The sequence below is a fragment of the Bicyclus anynana genome, chromosome 9 (genome assembly GCF_947172395.1).
Source record: "Bicyclus anynana chromosome 9, ilBicAnyn1.1, whole genome shotgun sequence".
NCBI lineage: Eukaryota > Metazoa > Arthropoda > Insecta > Lepidoptera > Nymphalidae > Bicyclus > Bicyclus anynana.
Window position 1 is genome coordinate 7,572,659 of NC_069091.1, and position 25,236 is coordinate 7,597,894.

General features: G+C 34.7%; 1 protein-coding gene across 10 annotated transcripts in view; it reads right to left on the reverse strand.

The window, feature by feature from the left end:
* The window catches only part of LOC112044894 (disks large 1 tumor suppressor protein), a 53,147-nt gene that overhangs the window by 13,574 nt on the left and 14,337 nt on the right, over positions 1 to 25,236 (reverse strand). The window contains exons 3-16 of one of the 10 annotated variants that reach the window (XM_024080902.2): positions 23,228 to 23,343; positions 22,945 to 23,049; positions 21,761 to 21,814; positions 19,137 to 19,166; positions 17,079 to 17,303; positions 14,499 to 14,579; positions 13,010 to 13,261; positions 12,072 to 12,213; positions 11,027 to 11,292; positions 9,158 to 9,411; positions 8,179 to 8,302; positions 6,777 to 6,885; positions 5,467 to 5,508; positions 2,306 to 2,374 (exon numbers count right to left, since the gene is read on the reverse strand). In XM_024080902.2, the coding sequence (XP_023936670.1) occupies positions 2,306 to 2,374; positions 5,467 to 5,508; positions 6,777 to 6,885; positions 8,179 to 8,302; positions 9,158 to 9,411; positions 11,027 to 11,292; positions 12,072 to 12,213; positions 13,010 to 13,261; positions 14,499 to 14,579; positions 17,079 to 17,303; positions 19,137 to 19,166; positions 21,761 to 21,814; positions 22,945 to 23,049; positions 23,228 to 23,343 (1,869 nt within the window). Of the gene's footprint in view, positions 1 to 2,305; positions 2,375 to 5,466; positions 5,509 to 6,776; positions 6,886 to 8,178; positions 8,303 to 9,157; positions 9,412 to 11,026; positions 11,293 to 12,071; positions 12,214 to 13,009; positions 13,262 to 14,498; positions 14,580 to 17,078; positions 17,310 to 19,136; positions 19,167 to 19,873; positions 20,098 to 20,586; positions 20,861 to 21,760; positions 21,815 to 22,944; positions 23,050 to 23,227; positions 23,344 to 25,236 lie in introns of those variants that run through there. The other 9 variants (XM_024080892.2, XM_052883498.1, XM_024080910.2 and 6 more) reach the window with 9 other exon arrangements.

Here is a 25,236-nt window from a genome sequence, read left to right on the forward strand (position 1 = left end):
ACGCTGATGTTGAAGATTCGTGTGTTAACAATAACAAACATATGAAATACAATTATCACATATACATATTCCTTTAACCCAACTGCTGAAAGAGTAGGTATATGTATGGTATGTTATATATCATACCATAATATATAAAAAATAGTATTAGTAAAATTTAATACTTTTAGAGATTTCAACGTACGAGGTCTCAAGGCAATGGGAATTATACAAGGGCCGATTTCAAATCTTTTTCCATCAATATAAAGTTAAATTATCGTCTAGTGCAGTAGTAGGTCGCCAATAAAATAAAATGAACTAAAAATTTTGAAAAATCATACAGGAGTTTTCAAGATAAATATATAACTCTAGGGTTATATATATTTATTTTTAAATAGAATAAACTAAAACTTTCCAATCAATAAGAAACACCTGTTTCTGAATCTGAATAACGTCTTTTGCAAAAGATGTCCTTTCTTTCAATGTTCACAGACACTGGTTTTTCAAAAAAATCATAATTTAGAACACCACACATATATTTGAAAACACACGAACATAATACTAACACGCAGCGTTCCATTGCCCAGTAGCTATAATTTACAAACCATTGTGCAGTCCCTACTTAAAACTTAGCTCATTAACGATATATAGTATTTAATAACCTAGTTTGGTGCTAAAAAGCATTAAGAACTATGTGGCAATCAACAAAGTAAAACGTAACTTTTGTAATTACAGTGTTTGCTAAAACTTGCGACAATTATAAAACCAATTTTATGCGATTCATCGCAACAAATTGGTTTTAAATTGACTCTCTAACGGCCCTTTTTACACAGTTTATATTTTAATTATCTAATAGGTAACCCCACGAGTTGATTTTCTAAATGAAAGGTGCGGAACCAATTAGTCACAGCATACCATATGTGTATCGATATACATATTTTGAAAACTCTTGTTATTGTGAATTTACTGTTTTTTTTATTTTTTTATTTTGATGCAGAAACATTTAAATCAATCTTTAGCTAATCTCAACTCGATTACCACTACACACTACTAAAAACAATTTTTGTTTGTACACATATTTATATTGAATTTAAAATACGTGTATAAACCTCTGTTTCTTTTTACAGTATGTATTTATTCAAATATTGGATGTATTAAAAAAAATATTGGATACACAATATTTTGATACTTAAATTGTTGGGATTCTTTAAATTCGTGAACGTTACTTGGTAAAACTTTAGCTTAGTTTTAGAAAGTAGATCTACTAGCTAGTTTACTGGAACTATCAACTAAATTCAATTAAACTGTATATACATAGATAGGGAAAACATTACCTATATTTATTTATATATCACACATTCGTGAGCTATCTTACCTTTATAGTGATCTGTATTTAATGATACAAAAAGTGTTCAGAAATTATTCAAGTAGAAGTATTAAAAATACTAAATAAATAGTTATTTTAACTAACCCAATTTAAAATGGATCCATATTGAATTATTAACATGCTAAGCAAAATCATTCTTACAGCTGAACAATAAACGTACAAAATATTCGGTTGTACACAACCGTCATTGCGATCTTCTTCATAGAGAACACAGAGAAGAGGATTGCACTGACGTTTAATTAAAAAATATATATGTACAAATGAATATGTATCATTATTAAATAAATTATTTAAATAGCTCTACAACTTATTAATTAAACGTGTTCTAATATACGCTTTGGCGAGAACAACAAATTAAATAGCCACACGGATTTTATAAAGCGACACAAAGTTCTACAATTCTGAATTTAAATCTGCACAGCAGTCTGAAAATTAAAAAAAGAAATAAGCCCCATAGATAAACAAAGAGTTTTTATTAGTTGTAATATACATGCTCGTGAGAGATGTACGCTACAGCGAAGCGCGTACGTGCGACATGCGGCGCCTGAAGCGACCACTACAGTGATTGAGGCTGCTCTTGTGTCCTCGTGTGCTTCCAGTGGCCCACTCTCCCTTCGCAAGTTAATAATGACTCTAATGTACAACACATTGCGCCAACCATTTCGGACTAGAGCGCGCGACGAACTAGTTCATATGTGAATCAAACTTGTGGGCTCGATGGTGGATAGTCTTGTGCGGAGGCTATTAGAAATCATCGCGTTGTATGAATTAGAGTAAAAAAATAAAACTAAACATAAACATATGACAAATAATAATAGAAAAAAAGTCGAGTGTTATTGAAATGAAAACTACGTTTCTAATTGATGATCATAACCAGAATGCGGGAGGTAAGGTATCCGCTACGGCACTCGCAAGCTACGCCTCACTCCCATAACTTACTCTCGTCCTCGAGATAAATGAGCGTTATCTCCTCCATCATGGGAAGTTCCACTCGGTACAAGATTTCCCCTACACGTAGAAAAATTCACGTTATATACATTTAGAAACACTCCGCTTTGCAAATTCCCCCTATGGAGAAAATCTAAACGGGAGTCTAGTTCACGGTTATACACCATGGTGATTTATATGTAACATTTGTGGTATGTGACGATCGTTTAGTGGCTAGCCGAAGATCTACGTCATGAGGTAGCTCACGAACAAAAAGAGCAAATAAAAAATGATGTACAGTCGATAGGATGATAGGTAAGGTACGCTCGGTTTGGCTTCAGTTAGGCAACTAGAAGCACGGGACCACGGAGTGTCAAACCAATCCGTGTGCTAGCTGAGACACGGAGACAATATCCCTAAGTGCTTGCTGCCCACACAACCGCACAGCAAACGAGACTAAACTTGGGCAAATAACTTGAACAATGACGTTGAATAGGCAATGATCAATTCCACAATTGTATGCGTGGGAAACGTCACTCTAAAAAATCTCATTTCATCCACACACTACACCAGCAATACTGATAAAATGCACGGGAATTTAATATTGGATTTCTTGAAAAAATGTTTTTAACGAGGTACCCTAAAACGTCTCAGACCCACTTCTAAACAAATTAACCTTACATGCAGCATACCTGCATAGCATAAAAAATGTCATAAATGAGAACATAGAAAGTCTTGTAGATGATGCTGCCAACCTCATATTTATTTCGTTAGATATGTTCTAGTTATTTGCCGGGAGTGATACTTTCCTTTGTCACTGTTTAGATTTTAATATTTTTGGTTATGTGTAGACGAGAACTGAATGGTTATGTGGCAGGACACAACAGTTACTTGTTACTGCGAGTTATTAACAAAAGGTCCTCGGGCCGCGTACATTATTCCACCAAGCAACAGTCATATTACGCATAAACTTCCAATTATAATGCTATTTCTATAATTATTTATGAAGCATCTGTCATGCTTTCCATAGACACTACAAGCGTTAATTTACTCACACATATCCAATTTGAAATAATCATAAATAACAGTAGAAAACCAATTCACAAATACATATTACAAAAATTTTATTCTGTCACATATAAATAACTATATTATATACTTGTAAAATTAAACGTATATAATGATCACTACATGATCTCTTAACATTATTAGGTACACATGTCAAGAGTTTTACCTTCGTATAAACGGAACATTATATTCGGGAGTAGGTAAGTGTTATTTCCAACGTTTAAGTATGAAATAAACCCACAAAATGAGTATTGTATTCAACAAAGAAAATAAATAAAATGTTTGAAACCCTAGTATGACAATGTGAGACACATATAACATGAAATGTCATCAACTGAATGGTTAGGAGAAGCACACAGCTTGAATTAAAACATCATTATATAGGCTTGCACAAATTAGGGCTGCTGCCTTTCAACAAACATTTTAAAAATCTTCTTATAATAATAATTTGATATATGTAATATATTTTGTATTCAAGCCACAGGACTGACTTACATGGCCTGAATACAAAACTAATTAAATTGCATCGAATATAAGATCTATGGACCATTGTAGAGGATTTTTACAATGTGTTGCAGGCTGATCTGACCCTAAGGGCTCATTTACACGGGCGGCACGTAGCAAACGGCCGTGGCAACGGCTGCCGTCGACAAGTGACAACGGCTGCGTCGACAGGTGGCAACGGCAGCTGTCGACGTATCGGACATCGGTGGCAGCCGTCGACATGTAAGCGCCAATGATTTGCGGTAGCCGTCGTCGACTCTCTTTATACAGGAGCTAGTTGCAAAATGGATTCCGAAAAAGAATCATTGTTATTTCTCTTTTTACTCCGTATGTTCATTTTTGTCATTTAGAAAACGCGATGGACATTTTTTGCACTCTATCGACTTAACGAAGAAACAACCAAAAACTTTTCAATTATTTTCGTATGCCAAAACTTCTTTTGACGGGCTTACAGATATTTTGAAATGCAACAATAATCAATTCAACATCTATTTCGTCACTGGAGCTCATTTTGTAAGCCCACAACGCGTGTGCTTTCGAACTATTTGCTGTCTATCGATAAAATGGAGGACGCTACACGCTACAACTGCAAACGTCGCTATAGGTCGACGGCTGCCGTCAACAGGTGGCGACGGCAGCAGTTGCCTATGCCGCTGGCAACGTGTCGCCCGTGTAAAAGAGCCCTAAGTGGGCAAGCCTTAAAGTGACAATAATTTTTATAATTAGCAGCGCATGAATGTTGCGTACAATGGCTACGTAGCCTTATCGATCTTAAAATATTGATATTGGTATATCGTTTATTTCGGACACTCGTAATATTTATTTTTAGTTTTCTACTGAACTTATCACCATAACATAAATCGACAGTTCTCAAAATTATTACTTGAAATCAATGAATTTTAAATATTATAGAATAAAAATAAATCTATTTAATTTGTTTTTATATTATAAAGCTGGTTTGTTTGAATTTGGCTAATCTCAGGTAATTGAAATTGAAAATTTGTTTTTGGGTTTCATGGTCCATTTATCAGTTATGTAGGTTATCTAACATTTCGCAGACCATCTTCAATGAAAAATGTGGCAATAAAATTATTCCTTTTAAAAGCTTTCGTTGCGAGCGCTGCGTAAAAAAGTCTGCAACATTAATGTTTATTTGTTAAGGTTGACTCACTATAACCTTTTTAATGGTAATCAAGGATTTCCAAGGACAAAGTCACTAGTATTCAATAGTACAAAACAGTCACGGATAAGGTAGCACTCTTTCTGAATAAATAATCTTTTTGAGAACATATAATTAAGTTGAAGTTTCATTTTAATTAAGATTCAAAATTGTTAGTTTGTTTTACAAAGAAGATTATTGTTATTAAGGTAAACTTAAGCGTAGGCTTGTTTTGATTACAATAACACTTAGCTCTAATTTAAGCAGTCTTGTTTATATCATTGTCATTTTGAATTAGGGTATGATGGGACTGACATATTATTCTAGAGTATGCAAAGAATAGACAGATCGATAAGACAACGTGCGGCGTATAATGACCTACATACGAACAGCGGAATAGCGAAAGTAATAGACAAGTATAGATACGGAATGGTGCACTTACCGTCTGCGTTAGTGTCCTCTTGAGTATAACAAAGCATGAAAGCTGTAACAAAATGGTATATTACAACATTAATCCGACTCCATATCGCTATGTGAAGGTGCAAGCGAGGAGTTAGATAGTTATTGACTGTGAGAAAGTATTGCAGCGTGTTTGTCCCCCTGTTTATTTGCAATTATATCGAAATTATTTTCACCTGGCACCACGAACGATGTCTGCTTAGTATCTATTAAGCATAAAGGTCTGACATCCATCGATCTCTTATTAAAAAGTGGATGTACAATCAGCGACCAAAAAACGCCCCCACTCAATGAGTGCCAAACACAACATCTTGGCACTCAATTCAAGTAGTCGCATTTGCAAATTCAACCTTAAACTCAACTTGCTTTTGCTTTAAATTTAGGATTTTATTGAATATTGGACTATATTTAAAGGCCTTTAGGTATAATTTTCTTTACCAATAATTCCAAAACTGCCAAAACAAAATTAGCCAGTTTTTAATTAACGTTTTCTATATGATTGTGCCTCCTCTTATTGGTCAATGCTGACATCGCACTAAAAATTGGCCATAAATGACTTCTGGGCAGAGATTTTACATATCAATTATCTTTCTAAAAATGCTAACGCTTCGAAAACTAAGAAATATCCCAAACAGTTTAGTTGTTTGTAGAAAGAGAATACTGTGTAATATGACTAAATTCCCAAATCTATCCACTTGCTACGATCCTTGCTTTTTCCTTTTTAATTCATTTAGGTGAAATTCGTCAGTTTAGGGTAGTCTCGACTTCTAGCCTTTATACAGAATGTCCTGGAATTGGTCCAGGCATATTGACCTTGGCCTTCCCTTTCAATCATTTCCATTAACCCTAGCCTTATAAATTCCTTTTGTTAATCTCCTTTTATTCATCCTCTCCATGTGCTCAAACCATTGGAGTACAGATAATGAAAAATCATTAACAATGGATTTAAGTGTCAGGTAAAAATAATTTAGATATACATATTTGCATCAAGAATGATGTCAATTAAAGATATACCAATATTTACAATATATTTTAAACAATGTATATATTTATAGTTCCGAAGTCCTTACAGGAGGCCTATGTCTGACTTCAACAGACGATCATCGGTTGATACTGATAATGTTATTGTGTATAATAACAATTGTTATCAGCTTTGTAATCCAGGAACATGATATGTTTATAATGTTTTCTGTATGTGTCTTATATGTAGCGCTATTTAATAAAGCTTTTTTTATATTATCCATGAAATTAGTTACCATAATTTGAAAGCGTGATTAGTATGAGACCACTTACGCTCCTGGTCCGAGCCGTCTTCAGACTTGCCGTCCTCTCGGCTCTTCATGAAGGGGAACTTTCTGCTGAAGGACAACGTCTTCTTTTTCCTCTCCAACGTTGACTGACTCTGTAAACATTATATGTTTTTTATAAAACCTACATTATATCACTTTATATCTGTAGTTTAATTAGTAAATTAGCCTCAATAGCTCAACGGTAAGAGCGGTCGGACTCATCACCGAGTGGTGGTGGTTCGGTCCCCGCCTCGTTGGGCTATTGTCGTAACCACTCCTAGCACAGTTTTTCCCGACTTGTTGGAGGGGAAAGGGAATATTGGTCATATTATAAAAAAAATATGGCAAATATTCTAGGTATAAAAAAACATGTTATGCTTATTATTTTAATTTTAATTTATTTATATTTTATGTTAGCTGTTACGTCACACGGGTCTCAGCTGAAAATCAGCGCCATGTATTCTGCTTTTATGTATGCTGAGATGTACACCCTTTCTTTATAAGGGCTAAAAAACATGCCGTCATTAGGGTAGGGTACTCTAAAAGTTAGGTAACATTTGATTAGAAAGTGAGAAATTTTTATAAAACAAAGGACATTGTCTCCAAAATTTTATTCTTCATAATTTTAAACCAGTCTAAATCCAAAAAGTAAGATTTGATTTTTTGACGAGTGATGAACGGCTGCACGCACGAAAAAGGGACCCGTTCCGCCTGAATAGGGTGAAATGTAAAAATACAAGAGCCCTAATTAAGACTAGAATAATAATAACAGACGTAATAAATGGCCAGACATAATCTAATGAAACAACAAGTACCATAAATTCATTACATAAAACATTCATCAGCGCAATTTAACAAAAATATCTTACCCATGGCTCCTAAAATTTATAACAACTTGCCACAACACCTAGCAGACAGAAGTATAAGCAAACCTACACTTAAAGAAAAACTTGAAAAGTTTCTAATACAAAAATGTTACTACTCCATAGAAGAGTACTTTGTTGATACTTCAAAAAATAGTTGTAATTATATTTCTTTTAAATTTAATGTCATTAATTTATAAAAAACACAACTTATAAAATTTTAATTTTATTATTTAAACATTTGTATACCTATTTATGGTGAAACATTGTTACCTAATACATAAGAACATCTTTGTATAACTAAATTTAATGTTTCTTGCAAATAAACGATTCTGATTCTACTATAATGGCGTCCAGTATTTATGTGTGAATTTGCGATGCCGATATTAATGGCGCTCGGTGTAGCCGAATATGGGTACCTCACTTTTTAGTTCAGGAGACGGTGTCTGCCTATATATTACGTCTCTGGTCGTGGAACGCATGTTAAGCCTGGTTGGTTATGGTTATAGTTATGGTGAAACTGTACAGTACTATCCAGCTTACCGTGCTGACCGGCGTCCCCTGTCCCTGGAACTTCACCTGTCGGTCCCGCGCCCGCTGTTTGCGCTCCCAGCGCTTCTTCGACGGAATGATGCCAATCGCGTCCGGGTCCGTTGTGTCGAGCCTCCTGCAAACGTTGGCGAAACATAGTTACATACCTGAACGTGCACGTACTTCTTCAGGGACCAAAATATGAACTACTTTTGACGTGACAACGTCTTATAATTCGATGGAGCCGGCTGCACACTCGAAAAAAGATGACGTCATGCGTTGTGCCCTCGCTCTGGGGTTGCCAATTTTTTTACAAGAAATAAAGTATAGTTTGGTAATAATCATCATAGATGATTATTAAACAGTATTTTAGAATAGCGAACATTTTCTTTTGAAAAATGCAACCATTCCATCAGTATTTTCATAAGACGTTGTCACGTTCAACTATCGTCAGTAGGCTGACTTTACAGACAACCGATTTTTTTAGCTTTTTTAGGCACATTTGCAGCCCTCGTAACTTTAATTTTAAGTTTTAGACTATAATTATCACCATTAATTTAAATTAATGACATCAGATTATGTGTAACTTTCAAATTAAATAAATGAATTATGATTTTGATTTTTTACTAAAATTGATCATTCGAGGGCAAGACACAATCTCAAGATTATGTACATTTCTATATTTAAATACATTGTGTAAATAAATCATATTAGCGTGATGTAAGTAAATTATATAGAATTGCTAAAATCTAAACTAATGTTTTTAAGAGGTAAAATTTTATGTATTGATTGTTATTTATATGTTTGTCGTTTATCTCCAAATAGACCTGATCAATTTTAAAAATTCTTTCACTGTTAGAAAGCCACATTTTCACCGAGTAACTTAGGCTATGTTACTCTGGGAAGATGTAGCGAGAGTGAAACTACGCGGGTAAAACCGCGGGGAGTATACTAGTGACACATAACTAAATAAACGTTATAGCATAAATACCTGGCTTGCCACCACTCGTCATCAGAGGCGTTAGTCACGTGCAATATGTCACCGTACCGGAACGGTAGTCCTCTTGACGGCAGCCCGTCGTCTCTGATAGGGTCGTAGTCAAAGAGGGCTCGCACGTAAAGCGACCTTTTCTGCGACGTCCTTAACAGTGTGTGATGTTGCTTCAGTTCATTTATTCGAGCTTCGAATTTGTTGTATTCATGTGGCCTGTACACTACTGTTAACTTTACGTTTTGACCCGTGCCCTATAAAGAAAAACGATTGTTATTGAATAGTGTAGGTTTTATTGAGCATTTTAAAAATCCGATTGAAAATAATCAAGAATCAAAGTTTTCGCAAGAGATCTTTCTATTGGACAGAGGCAACTGACGCGTTTGAAGACCGAGCAGGGTAATCTGATTTCTTCAAAGCCTGAGATATTAAGTGAGGTCGACAAGTTCTATGAACAACTATACAAGACTACTCAACAGCCTGTTGTCAAATTGGCCAAAGATCCGAGAGCCAAGTTGACCCGACACTATACCAAATTCAAAATGTTATAACTTGTGACATATGTCATTTAAAATCATGGATACATTTCTATGATTCTATCATTAACAACCTTCAAAGCCTTAGCGGTTTGCTGTTGAGCACGAGTCTCCTTTAGGCCTTAATCGACAAACATAGAGAATTAAGAAAATTCTCAGGTATGCAGGTCTCCTCACGATTTTTTTTTTTCACTGTTGAGACACACATATTTAATTTCTTGAAATGCACATAACTGAACAGTTGCCTCAGATCGGATTCGAACCTATGTCCGAATCGAAGGCAAAGGTATCGACAAGGCGTATCTATGATCCTACTAACACGAAATTGGTAAGATAGAAAGAAATACTTTGAGAAAGAAATTTTGCAGAACCTATCAGCAAGATAAATTGTTTGGAAACTCCTTGCTAGGCAAAACTGAGAGATTAAACATATAAAAAGAAATCGAGGATGGTAGACGTCATAACAAGCCAAAAGAAGTTCCAATAACAACTAAATAATCTGTGGCAGTCCATATATGTCCAACGCCCTCCAAATATCAATTGAAATGATGAGCGAGCAATTACCGGCTACTTAGAAGGCTACCGTTGATTGTCCTATACATAATACATCGATCGAGTCATGGGGTACATAAATTATTCTGTTACGCAATTCAATTAGCTTGTCTATTTGTCAATCACAGAAACTGACGCTACTAGATTTTAACGCAAATTTTATATTACACAAGCTATACTCTGCGGGCATTGTCAACTTATTCTTTGAATTACAAAATCCAATTTTTCAAAGCTTGAGACAAATTTCATAAAAAAAATATTCAATTTCTAGCTTTTTATAGACGATGTTTGTAATGTCTTATTTACCAAAAAATACCAAGTTATTTTGCTAAATTTTACTATCAATATCAACAGAGAACCATTTTAGTTAATGTTGTTTGATATTTTTTGGTAGTAATATTACCAATCATCAATTTTCCTCTTGAAATTTGCTCCGTGGGCCAGTGATTAACAGCAAATGTGGTTTCAGATTACGATCCTTAATGGGATCCTGGGTCTGTCAATAAAATAATAAACAAGTTGGTGCTTCAGAGAAAAACCCGTCCTGGTCAATATCATTTACACCTGATCATTGAAGAGTCCAAACATTATCATCACCCTTAGCCAGCAATGAAGTAACGGTGGAAAATCCCATATCCTGTATAAGAACTGTGACCCGAAACTGATTCACTAAAATCATGATGATCATTATAATAATGATTATCATAATGATAATGATTATAATGATGATCATGATTATAATGATGATCATGATTATAATGATGATCATGATAAGTCATACCTTCAAAGCCTTAGCGGCTTGCTCGTGTGTAGCATGCGTTATATCGACATCGTTCACAGCAAGCAACCGGTCGCCCCTCCTGAGTTGTCCGGACTTCTCCGCCGGGCCCCCCGCCAGCAGGAATGATACGTAGATGCCGTGCCCGTCTTCACCCCCCACGATGTTGAAGCCGAGGCCTTGGGGGCCCTTCTCGATGTCCACCACGCGGGTCTCCTCGCTGCTGTCTGTCACGTCCTCGCGTCGTAACGAATTCGCAGTGCTTGATGCTGTAAAGGTCATATAATAGTATTATCACCTCACTAGCGGACGAACTGGAATTTAGTTTTTCACAAATCCCTTGGGAACCATGGATTTTCCGGGATAAAAAGTAGCCTATGTGTTAATCCAGGCTATAATATGTATATCTTAATACCAAATTTCAGCTAGTTCGGTTCAGTAGTCGAGGCGTGAAAAAGTAACAAACATTCATATCATCAAAATCATCAGTTTTCGCAAATGTGTATGTGTTCTGCCAAATCGCTTTAGTAGTAGCGACGTTAAAGAGTAACAAACATCCAAACATCCATACAAACTTTCGCGTTAGTAGGTAGGTAGTATTTCATTACAAATTGATACTGTCTGACCGAAACTAGTTTTATGGCCGAAACCGTAATTAAAAACAAAAAAAATAGTATTCATGTCTCTATTTATTTCTCTTGTTTTTCTTATTGTGGTCTATAAATAAATAATGCTTATGTTTCCTGAAACTTATAATTTATTGCTGTAGTAAAGCGCAAGCCTATATTGCATAAAATATATATATATTTTTAACATTAAAATTGCACAGACTTCGAAGACATATTTCACTTTTTTTTACACAAAATTACTGAACCGATTTTCATTAAAATTAAATTGGAAAAGTATACAAGAATTTTCAAAATTGGTTATTAAATGTAGAAGTTCTGAGGTAACGAACATGAAAAAGACAAAAAAAGTTACACGTCGAATTGAGGAGCTCCTCTTTTTTTTTAATAGGTTGATAAAAAATAACGGTTCAACAACTCACGCGTGTTAGCTCGCGACGTCCTCGGCGAGGGCTGTCCGTGGCGCGGGCCCGGTATGAGCACCAGCTGCACGCGCTCGCCGGACGCTTTTAGCGCGCTCACTGCGTCCTCGTGCGTCACGTTGTCCAGGTTCACATCGCCTTTCTGTGCCCAACAATTCACACTTTAGAACTGCAATTTATGAGAGAGACGAATACCTTGGCATTCCATGAATTCACCGTGAGGGTGCCGGATCCAACGCGTCATCATCATCATCATTATCAACCCATATTCGGCTCACTGCTGAGTTTGAGTCTCCTCTCAGAATGGGAGGGGTTAGGCCAATAATCCACCACGCTGGCCCAATGCAGATTGGCAGACTTCACATACGCAGAGAATTACGAAAATTCCCTGGTATGCAGGTTTCCTCGCGATGTTTTCCTTCACCTTTCCTTTCGTGATATTTAATTTCTTAAATTAATTTTTAACTTAATGCACACAACTGAAAACTTCTCCAACTTTTCAGTTGTGTGGTGGTGCAAAATTATAGAACTTGCTGCAGTTCTATAATTTTGGTTGTTTTTCACAATATGAACTTTGCCTATAGGTATTCTAGTTCAGTTTATCTTCCGATTTTCCCTTATTTCATATATCTTTTACAGTTAGATTGTATGTTAAATCTCCTATATTCCTGTGCGCCAAACAAGTCTCAAACGACGTATCTCGTGTTGAAAAATAGACTAAGTCAACCAATTGCAGCGCAACCAGAAATATCGGTATCTCTATATTTATATCATCCATTGCACCTTCCCGCTGTATCTTTGCAAGTCCTCTCGTTATAAGTTGCCTGGTAGAGATTGCTTATAGCAAAATAATTTATTTATTGTTTGCGGCCTAAAAATATAACGCTTTGATGTTGATAATGATAATGATGACAATAACAATGACGATAAGTACTCACAGAAGTATTTTTGACGACCAGCAACTTGTCTCCGACCCTCAGCCTGCCGTCCCGGTGCGCGGCGCCGCCCGCCATGATCTTGGTCACATAGATGCCATTGTCCCCCGGTATGTGCTGGTTGCCGAGGCCGCCCGCTATGCTGAACCCTAACCCTGCACCGCCTTTCACTAACTCTATTTCTACCGCCTCCTCCTTATTTGATATTTGTGATACGTTTAGTAGAGCGTCGTCTGTTGCCCGACGTTTTATTTTCTGTTGAAAAAAAAAGAAATTACTATTGATATACAACAACAATACCAAGGAACTAAACTATTGGTATTTTTTGTAGAAATAAGTGGATGGCGAGTGGAAAACTAGTGCCAAAAAGACTGGGTTGACTTTCCAAAAATTTTCGTCAAATGAGTGCGAGTCTTGAATTTTTATGTAGGTTTTACAGAACTGTGTTGCCAAATGAAAACCGACATATTGACGTCAATAAAATTAAAAGTGTAGAGATGTAAATATTCTATGAATAATTGAGTGGAGATAATGTAACTAAATAATCTTGTATTAGGACTCTTTTAATAAAATCGAAATAATCTTTTAAATCACTATCTAGGTACATACCTACTTGAATGAAAGAGAAATTAAATACATACTATTAACGCACTTTCATTAGCTTGACCCGTATATTTAAATTCAAATTTCACCTACGCCTAGACGTCTGAGTAATTTACAATTAGACATGTGTTTACAATCAACGAATTGCAAAAATACATGTTTTGTACCTACTATCCATACTAGTCTTTTGGTCTAGCTATCCATACTAAAATAAATCCACTGTTTGATAAGCTTTCATGTTTTAACTACTCAATCGAACACACTTCGCATTTTTCAAAATACAGAAAATATACTTATACTTACTAATAATTATTCGTCACTAGCAGATGCACCGCGGATACACCCGCGTAGTTCCCGTTCCCGTTAGAATACGGGGATAAAATATAGCTTATGACATTCACAAATAACGTGGCTTTTTAGTGGTAAAAGAATTTTACAAATCAGTTCAGTAGATTCAAAGATAACTCCCTATAACACCACAAACTTTACCTCTTTATAATATTAGTATTAAGTATTGTACCGAATTCAATACAGACGGCTTTATTTTTATAAACAAAAATTAAGATTCAAAACTCCATTTTCTTTAAAGCGAACTTTAATCAGTAGTGATTAGGTCCATTTTACTTTGAAGAAAATTCAGGTTTAAATCTTAATTCATGTTTACAAATTATGCTGCGAAAGTTAAGTGTTGGATTACTAAGTACCTACATACTCCTTTACGACTAGAAAACGAGTATGTCGGTAGGTACTAGGAGGGCAAATCAAATATTGATTTTATTATAAGTTACGGCGAGTTATTTTAAAAGAAAAATCGTACTGTTCTGAGATCGCTTCGAAGATGGAAGTTAGTTAACTATTATTTAGTAGTAAATTAAAAAACAATACTCACCAGTCTTACTGTGTTTCCAGCCTTTTTTAATGCATCAACCGCTTCAGCGTGCGTCACACTTTCGACTGACGTGTCGTTAACCTGAATAGGATTGTGAATACATTATATTAATATGACACATTGTTTTATTGAGCTACAACTCACAGTGGATCATATCATGAGGGCCATAGATTATTTTATTTTTTATCCATGACATGACATGAGAAGCTAGTGCCGCTTATGCATGTGGTAATGTAGTCTAAGCCGAGCGAAATATTATTTTTAACCGACTTCCAAAAAGTTCTAGTCTATAGTAATTTAATAGTTGACGGAACAATCTACGGACGGACAACTTAACTGACATAAAGTAGAAAACTGTCGCCTACGAAAGCTGTAATCGCAATGTCCCTCCCACCCAGCCACATGTGACACGTCCTATGTACATCAAGTTGAGACGTATACATAGGGAATTCGATCCCGTAATCCCGCCACTTAACCGTCGCGTACTTTTAGTCACGACCAAGGTCTACGATTAGTTAGTTAGTCAATTTACTAATTTTATTTTAGCAAGGAATCAAACGGCAAACCCGCTCCCACTTCTTAGTCACCGTGTTTACAAATGCGCTAAATGTAAATGAAACTATTAATAAACAGAAATCTATGGAAATTAATAAGGATTTTACTGTCTAGACTCTGTAGTAGTACTGTAGTCTTATAAGGAAGATATATTTTGATTTTTATGGATATTTCTGATACAAAATAGTTATCAGTTTTTATGGTTTGCAAGTGTCATGATTTCATTTGCCAACTGCACCTAACTACTGTCTAAGTTTGCAACTATTGCATTGCAATCGAATTGCTCAGTAGGCCATGGTTCATCATAGTGTTGCATTATCATTGCAAGAGACTAAGGTCTACAACAGTTGACCCATTAAAACTAATAAAATGGCTGTTATAAAGAATATTTTTTATAAATCATGGAATACTTAGGACACAAGTAATTAAATAGCTGTTCTAAAGAATATTTTTTTATAAACCATGGGATACTAAGGACACAACTAATAAAATGGCTGTTCTAAAGAATATTTCGGTAAGTCTAGGGATACTTAGGGCACAGTCATAATACATGTAACATATCGTCATTGCCAGAATTGGCCAGTGGTCTACATCTCCCTACCTCTACCCTACCCTCCTTCTCGTATTTTTTCCATATTTACTCATCGTTTAAACCTTCCCTGGACTAAGGTAAACATTTCAAAACCAAAATCAACTAAATAGGCCCAGCCGTTCTCGACACCAATTGACTTGTATACATAACTACTTATAGATAAAATAGCCATGTTATGTTATTTATTTTTTTAATAATACATCCAAGGATGTATCATCCATACAGTTACAAGTAGGATAGTCATAATACCTGTAAATTGGCGTCATTGATTTTCAATTGGCGTACATATCAGTTGACATACGAGTACTACCGAGTATAGAAAATAATAAAAAGAATATATGCAGGGATGAGTGTATTGTTGGGGCACAGTCATAACATTATACCTGTATTATGGTATCATTGATTTGCAATTGTCCTACTAACATTAATAACCTCCTATTGAAACTATTACAATAGCTATTCAATAGTTTATTTTTTCCTATAATATGTCATGAAAGAATGATAATTACAATAATATTGGAGCGAAGTCATAATACTGTCATATTTTTTTATATTACATGCAATGATGAGATGTAGTTAGGGCACAGTCATAATACATGTAATATGTTGTCATTGATTTACAATGGGCTACTTAACCGTTGACTATTGTTGACTAAATGGGGATGATGACTAGGTTTGAAGATTTTAATTTTTATGAGACATTCGGGTAAATAAGGTTAGATTGTCTGATGAAAATTCATAAATTTTTAGCTTCCTTACATTAAACGTGACATTTTTTAATATGTGAACCATAAACATAAACACACAAATAACAAATATTTGTAATTTTGTTTGAACAGTCATACAAATATAACGATCATTATGATCAGTGACGTCATTAATACGTGCCATTTTATATTGGTCGTTTTCAGGGATCCGTTGCAGTGCCGCAAATATAAACTTCTAAATGCCTATAGCTCCGAAAGTTATGTTCGCTGATATCCTGTAACTTTTACAGTTGTTTTTGTACTATTAGCATACTCCTAATTTATATACAATTTAAAAAAAAACTGTCATCATCCCTATTATTAAAATGACTATTCAATAGTTTATTTTTTGTAGGTAGATGAAAGACTTACATATAAGAATAATAATAATTAGGGTGCAGTTATAATACCATTATTTTATAATTAATACATGCAATGATGAGTAGAGATGCAGTTAGGGCACAGTCATAATACCTGTAATATGGCGTCATTGATTTGCAATTGGCCTACTCAAGAGTTGACTATTGTTGTCTAAACTATTAAACAGCTTTTCAATAGTTTATTTTTATACATGAAAGAGTTACATAATATAACAATAACAATCGGGGTGCAGTTATGCCATTATTTTTTTTATACTTAATACATGCAAAGATGAGTTGAGATGTAGTTAGGGCACAGTCATAATACCTGTAATATGGCGTCATTGATTTGCAATTGGCTAGCAGCGGCCGCGCCGCCGGGTATAAGCTTAGTGACGTAAATGTGCGGATCGTCGGCCACGTGCGGGTTGTCGGAGCCGCCGGCGATGCTGAAGCCAAGCCCCGCGCCCCCCGCCCGCGACAACACCACTGTTAAGTACAAGTAGCCATCCTCGCCCACCGTGCGCTCCGCACCACCTTCTATCCCGTTTATCTGCAACTTTCAGATCAACCAGTCAATCGGCAGGCCAACTGCTTGATGTGAAAGGTACATAAACATAATTAGCAGGGCTGAACACTATATTGTGTGTATGCAAGGGATACTATAGCACTGTAGTCATCAAAGGTCAAAAAATGGTCAAGTCATATTTTTAACACAAATTACTCAAAATACCAAATATTGCTTCATGGTCTAAGATCCTGCATTAGAATTATATACCTTAATCTGTTATTTTTAGTGATAAGAAATAAATGATAGATAATATTGACTGTGACACATTGCACATAGGTTGCCTAGTTAAATTGAAGCCAGACACATTTTTCATACAAAACATGGAAACTATGAACTAAATCAAATTAAGCATAAACTAAGCTTTCATTTGACATATTAGATGATTAAATAACTGGTATGGTGATGATTAAATACATGAGGGTATTTAAATAACATTACTCAACTGTTTATGTTTGGCAACCCCAGTGTGCAGGCAACCTTTACATTTTCAATTCTGTATGGTATATAATTTCCCTCATTGGTTAATGTAAAAAAACATTAACCAATGAGGGAAATTAATATGAAGTAGATTAGATAAATTTAATAAAAAAAATCATCATTTAATAAACAACATACATCAATATCCAGCACTTATTTGCTGTGTCAATATGAATATTTTCTATTAATTATTTCTCATCCCAAAAAATAACAGATGAGGGAATGTATTTTTTAAACCAGATCTCATACTATTATAACATGACTAATATTCCACTATTCCACCCAACTTAGCAAAATATCTAGGATTTAAATATGATTACAGTCCAAACCACAGACAGACCCATGATTTGAGTTTGACCCCTCCTATCAAGGCTTCAAAACTGTATGTCTGTGTGTTGATAAAGTTTTGATGTATAAAATACCTAATATCAAATAGTATGTCAGTTTCGTTCTATAGAGTGCACACCACTGCTAATTAGTGTTTTTACATATCACCAACATGCAATTAATCTGTAACCTTTTGATTTATTATTATAGATATATACAAGATGTTGTGTACATATCTACATTATGGCGTATAGTGAGTTCACAACACATGGAGAATGTATACAATTGACTGTCGACATATTGACTAACTATATGATGAACAATGTTACAATGAAATATGCATACATTAGCATATACATATAGTTCATTGAATTCTTGACCTACTTTTTTATCTACTAAAAATCAAAGTATTATGCAATTTTGAGTATGAATTACTATACAATACATATTATGTTGTATAGATTTAAATAAAATTGTTTGAAAATAACTTTCAACCATTCTCAGCAATTGTATGCAAATGAGTACAAGTTTATATTTAAATTATTTACCTTTGTTTAATGTTTATTATACTATGCATTTCATAATTATGCATTAACAAAAATTATTAATTAATTTGCAGTCCAATTTTCATCAATTAGCATTGGACACATACATATATTTAAAAAGTACACTTTAAAAATATAACAACTCTACATTATTATCATTGATATTTCCTCTACACAGGTACTTTAAAAATATTAGATCAAGAAGTGATAAAACAACTTATCATTGGAATTATTAGTTTTATTATGTAATTCTTACAACATAAACAAGTAGTAACTCCAAGGTCCATTTATCTAGATAAATAGCTTATATTTTTAAATATCTATACATTATGTCAGAGTTATTTACTGAGTTTTTGGTTAGTTATTATGGTGACATGAAATTATGGATGTCCAATAAATTCCCATGATCGCTATTATAAAAATGAACATTGTATTTGTTAAAATACGTTATTTTCAAAATAATTACCTGCTTCATTTCAGGTGTCGAGACGTGAGCCTGAAAAATAGAAATATTAACCTGTCAATATTTAAATTAGTTATTTATTAATCATTCCACAAAACATCATTAATCTTATGACATCAAACAAATGTATAAAAGGTAATTTATTGATGTTTTTATTAGTATGACAAATTGTTTATTACAAACATTATTTTTATGTAAAATAAAAATGACAATCAAACACTTATTGAATGCAATTGATGAACAAAATGAAAAATATTTAAATGTATCAGAACATATTTTTTAAATAACAATGTATATTAACATTTATGCAGGTTAGATTTAAATACCTAGTTTAATTAAATCTAAGTAGTTTTAAGTGAAAGATAATCTACCTAATAATATTAAGAGTGAGTATTGCACATAATAAAACATTCTAAAACACTCTTGGGTTCTTTATGAGGTCAAGTTGTACATTTCTTAAAAGAGTGAAAGTTCTATTCAGAATTCAAATAAGTGTTTAATATGTTTATATTCCCATGAGTGTGTTAGATTTTGTTATTTATTGCTACAGTGCTAAATCTATTTGGCTGCTGCTCATAACATTTAATAGTTATCAAATAGAATATCAAGGATTGATTAAACATTGATTACTCATTAACTATTAGACATACTGCCATGTATTATAAATAGAATATAGAAAACTTACACCTATGAGACCTGGACAACCTACATAGTATAGATAGAAGCGATAACCTACTCACCGTGTCAAGGTTAAATAGGGAGGAGACTTTCCGAAGGAATCCATTATGAGTTTTTTTCTTCCGTCTCTCAGTCATTTTGGCGACCAAGTGTGCATAGCCCTCGGGTACTTGGATTCAGTTCTACACTATGTACACTGCATGCATGTTAGTTACACACTTGTGCCGCTGTCAGCACCTTACTGGCTGCGCTCCGGCATGCACCATTCTCTACCTAGAACCCACTTCTAGCTTGCACCAAAAACTTTAACAGTGTATTGCCACTTTTAATAGAATGCAACCTCATTTTGTGTTTGCATGTAATCCCACAGTATAAGCTGGTTATCATGTTAGCTCACTTAAAATTACACCTGGCCTTATCTAAGGAATTATTTTCGAGCCGAGCCCTTCTGATAGCGGATTTTATTAGAATGTATGCGTATGTACTGTTTAGTTAATTGGGTGTTACCGACTTGTGTTCGATGATAGGATGGTATATGAATGTCAAAGCGATGAACTTTAATTAGAATGTCCGTGTTACGTTATTAAACGTGCAATATAGATACTGTAGTTTTTAGAAGAGAGGCAAATTGCTTCGCTAGTAACACAGCGAATTGTTACAAGCAAAACTGTTTCAGAAGTTTCATTAGTCTCACCAAAGGTTTCAAAACGGTCCCAAATTGTAAAGAAGTTACTAAACGTTTAAAAATAGATTAGTGTATATTATATGGCCTTACTTGCGACGAATACGAAATAACAGCAGTATGAATGTCAAAATTTTGTGTGCAATATCATTTCACTTGATAACCATTTACGTTTATTCCTCAGTCGATATTGTGTTCGTATGTCATTGGCACAATTTTGTTTAACGGCACAAATTCACACAACGATGAAACGTTAGCGTACATATCGCTGAAAACTTCTACTATATTTTAGGTTATAAATAGTACTACGAGACGCGAAACTCCAACCATCCGCCATTACCACTAATTGTTGTATAGCGTTCGCCGTTCGGCAACCTACCTTTGGAAACGTCACGTCATCAAAAACAAGAGAAAAAAAAACAAAACGTAGGTATTCCACTATCGGTAAACACGACAGGTTTTAGAGGGTTTCCGGAAGATGGCGCTAGTAGTGTAACTTTTGTAGAGCGATAAATATAAAAAGAATCCCTGAGAACCTACAGCTGAGATAGAATATAATATTTTTATAGTTTTAAAATATTAGCAGCAGCCAAAATGATTTATATTAAGCTAGGTATACGGGTATACCCATTCGTAAGTCTATACATTGACACACTTTTTAAGTGGATAGGTCTACTCGTATGTACATAATCGTATACCTCTGACTAATGCGAATCTTAATATTTTTTTATGTAGCTAGCTTAATAAAAATAAAAAATAATAGGTACCTAGGTAAAATGTAGGTAAAAACTCTGGCAAATAAGTTGACTCAAAATTAGAGTTGCCTGCGCAGGTACAATTATAAACAAAAGCGTTAGACACGTACTCCGTTGTTGGTACATTTAAAGTTATTCGTTGGACCTCTTACCATAAGTACATCCCTAAGCCCTAGTTTGGACTACTTTAGTATTTTAGTCGAGTACGAACGATTTTTGGGCGGTAAATTCATAAATTGTTCATACTCGACTAACATACTAAAGTAGTCCGAACTAGGCATAACACCCAAAAAAGTGTTAAATACCTACTCTTGCTGCGCATGGTTCAACTTACATGCCGCATACTATACTTACCTATTTACATAAAGCCTTCTGTCAACTTCTGTTTTTATTAGCTTTTAATAAGTAGGTAATTGACATTGACCGATATTTATAACCCCGTCTACCTACATTTATTAAGTTTAAACTTAAAGTCATCAACTGTGAAGTTAATTATGCCTAACTTTTCTTACCTTCTTCTCTTCTGTTTCTTCAGCTGGTGATATGATAGAAGGAATGACCCCCACCTAGTACAAAAATTCAAGAGTTTAAAACAAATATGCTTTTTGTAGATAGGTACTTTTCTATTTACATTTTTTTTATTTTTACCACACAATATACTTAGTGACCTAATGACGCCATCTCAACCTATTATAAAAGTAGCGCAGATAAGGTGTTTGTTTGCCTAGGGCGGAGGCTCTTGACAATTAAATCCGTCATTATTTTTCAAGGTGAGTTATTCGCTAACTCGGTGTCGGAGAATAAAGCCAGTAGGACCTATCTACCTACTAATTATTGTGTATGGTCGCCGATTATCGAAAATGGTATTCTGTTTGAAAGGGTATTCTATTCCGCAGGTGGTCCCATGGTCATCAGCTCACGATCTAATCATGATATGCTGTAGAAATCGATGATATTCGAGAATTTCTTGGAGCATTTTCTCTTAGTGTCTCACTCTATCATGTCGTGTTAGGCTGAGTGTAATGGGGCATAAACGAATGATTCGGTGAAAGTATATTTGGCAATCAGAATTTTTGAGAAGTTTCGGTTGGTACCTAGGTTGGATTAGGCATATTAAGCTATTTAAGCTATTTCTTAGGGCATCCCTTTTAGGGGGGCGTCTGAGCTAACAGGGCTAAAAAACGAGCACAACCGAATTAAAGCAATTTAGAAATCAACTTTTTAAAAATTATTTCGTTGTAACTAATTTAGGGATAGGGAAGCAATTTCGAAATAATTTTTTTAAAAAATATTTCGTTGTAGTTAACTAAGGGATAGGGGGCACTGGGGATACTGCAGTACATCGCTCTTCTCCCACCCTCGTAGATACCTCTGAATGAAGCAAAGAGCGCGTCGGGATGTAAAAGTGCATCCACTTCGCGATCCTTTTACATCCCAATATGACGCAGGTGACTCCGCTGGGTTTTAGTGGGTATTCTGGTGTGTGTGTTCGAATTCCACATACACGGCCGCAGACTGCACAGCTCCGACTGTGGAGTCTCCGGGCGGGATGCGTAAACGCATTTCCCAGCGACAAAAAAAAAGGGATAGGGGCACACAGCTGCTTGCTTTTGCTTTGCTGCTGCTTAGGGCATCCAGTTACCTTAATCCGGCACTGGATCTAGGCAGTTACGTGTACTTAATTGATTAAACTTACCCGTCCAGAGTCTGGTGTGTTAACATTGCGGTTGTCTGATTTTCTATTGTTGTCTTGCAGAAAGGCATTTGATACTGATCTGTACTCGTTTTCTCCAGATAGTACCTGAAAATTATAAATCTAGATATACTAATAATATTAAAGAGGGGTAGAGTTTGTGAGGTTGTAGAGGGTAATTTCTATAGATCTGCTGAACCGATTTTGACAGACAGCCTTGAAGAAACTATAAGGGCTCCTTGTGGACTACGGAACCCTAAAAATATTATTGTAAAGTAAAGCATACCTCACGTCGGACGCCGTCAGCTTCCCACTTATTAGCTATCCGGATTGTCTCAGCTGTTTTCTGCTGAACTGTCTTGGTGTCGTCCAATAATGTTAACTCGTAAAATTCTTGAATGTCTGCACAGAAAAATAATGGAAGATTTTATAAAAGACTGTGATGGACCTGCCAATGCATAGCTTTAAGTGTTAAAAAACATTTGCTTAGTCGAGGTTACTACAACATTGATGAGTTCCTTAAAAATAAAAGCGCTTGGAGGCCATTAGATCAGTATGGTTTTTTAAAAAGAGCAACTGTTGAGTTTCTTGCCGGTTTCTTCTCAGCAGAACCTGCCTTCCGAACCGGTGGTAGAATCTTTACAAATGGTCAACTGACGTGTCAAAAGTGCTTGTAAACTGAGCCTACTTGAAATAAATGATTTTTGATTTGATTTGATTTGATTTGATATGAAAAGTTTCTAGAAGATAGGTAGGTACAATGATATACACATGATTTTATGAAAACACTGAATTTTAAAAATTCTTGAATCGCATTACATTTCGTATTTTTTATGATTTATGAACAAAGTTTTGAAACTAACTCTGAAACTTTCCATACAAACTTTCGACCCCTCTTTTATTTTTATTTTAGGGGCAAAATGTACCCTATGTTTTGCTCCAAGGTCCCATTTACCATAATACTAAAATTAATCTTGATCGGTTCAGCCGTTTAGCTTTAGGAAAGGTAACAGACAGACAGACAGACAAACTTACTTTAGCATTTATAATATTAGTATAGATCGTATAGATTAGATTTACCTACATTTATTTATCAATACAATGGCTTAGTATCATATTTTTTTAATAGTTACATACATGCATTGTCGATTAAAGAAGTTTTGAAGTTGGCTAAAAACAAAAATATACCAAGGTAGGTAGTTCGTTAGGTATTCTCTGAAAGCATCATAATGAAAGTTTATGTGCTCATATTACGTCTGATACCTACCTACGATTTATACTAATGGATTCAAATTGGTCTGCTGGAAAAAGATATTACAAAATATACCTGTATTTTCTTTTTAGCTATTTATAATTTTTAAGCCAAACGGCTTCAGGATATTATTGTGTGTGTACATAAACTAAGTAAATGTATAAGGTACTAACGGACGCCCGCGACTTCGTCCGCGTGAAACTTGATGTAAACATTCAACTACCCCTATCCTACCCCAACCCTACCCCTACCCTACCCCTACCCTACCCCTACCCTACCCCTACCCTACCCCTACCCTACCCCTAACTTACCCCTACCCTACCCCTACCCCTACCTTAAAATTCATTCATAGACCAAATATTATCTACATAAACTGTACCTACTTATATCCAAAAAAAAAATGAACAATGTATCGCGGACTTTTTTGTAGATATTTATAAGATCTACAATTAATTAGAATATTTTATGGTCCTATCTTTTATAGTTTATTAGTTTATTTTTTACACCTTGTGTCCGAAAATCCCAAATATCTTACGGAACCCCATTTTTTTCCAAAATAAAATTTAGCCTATGATACTTGTAGATAATGTAGCTTTCGAATGGTGAAAGAATTTTTAAAATCGGTCCAGTAGTTTTTGAGCCTATTCATTACAAACAAACAAACATACAAACTTAGTTTTCCTCTTTATAATATTAGTATAGATATGTAAAACTTTTCACTGCTGTTTATTATAATTTTTTATACTTTTACAAGAAATCGAAAAAAAAAATTTTTGGCTTCCTATTCCTTTGGCTTTTTGGTATAATGCCCTCCAATAAATATCTTCAATGTACAGAATTTGATCTGTTACAGTTTTATTATAAGTATAGATTCTATAATACTCAATTTCTACTCCCTTATTATAACAATATATATGATATGTACGCTGCCTTTTACATATTATACTTAATATAAAGTTATATAATATATAAAAAGCAGCGATATAGAACAAGTCTCTCTATGGTAAAAGGGTTAAACGTAGGTCATGCGCGATTTCCACGTA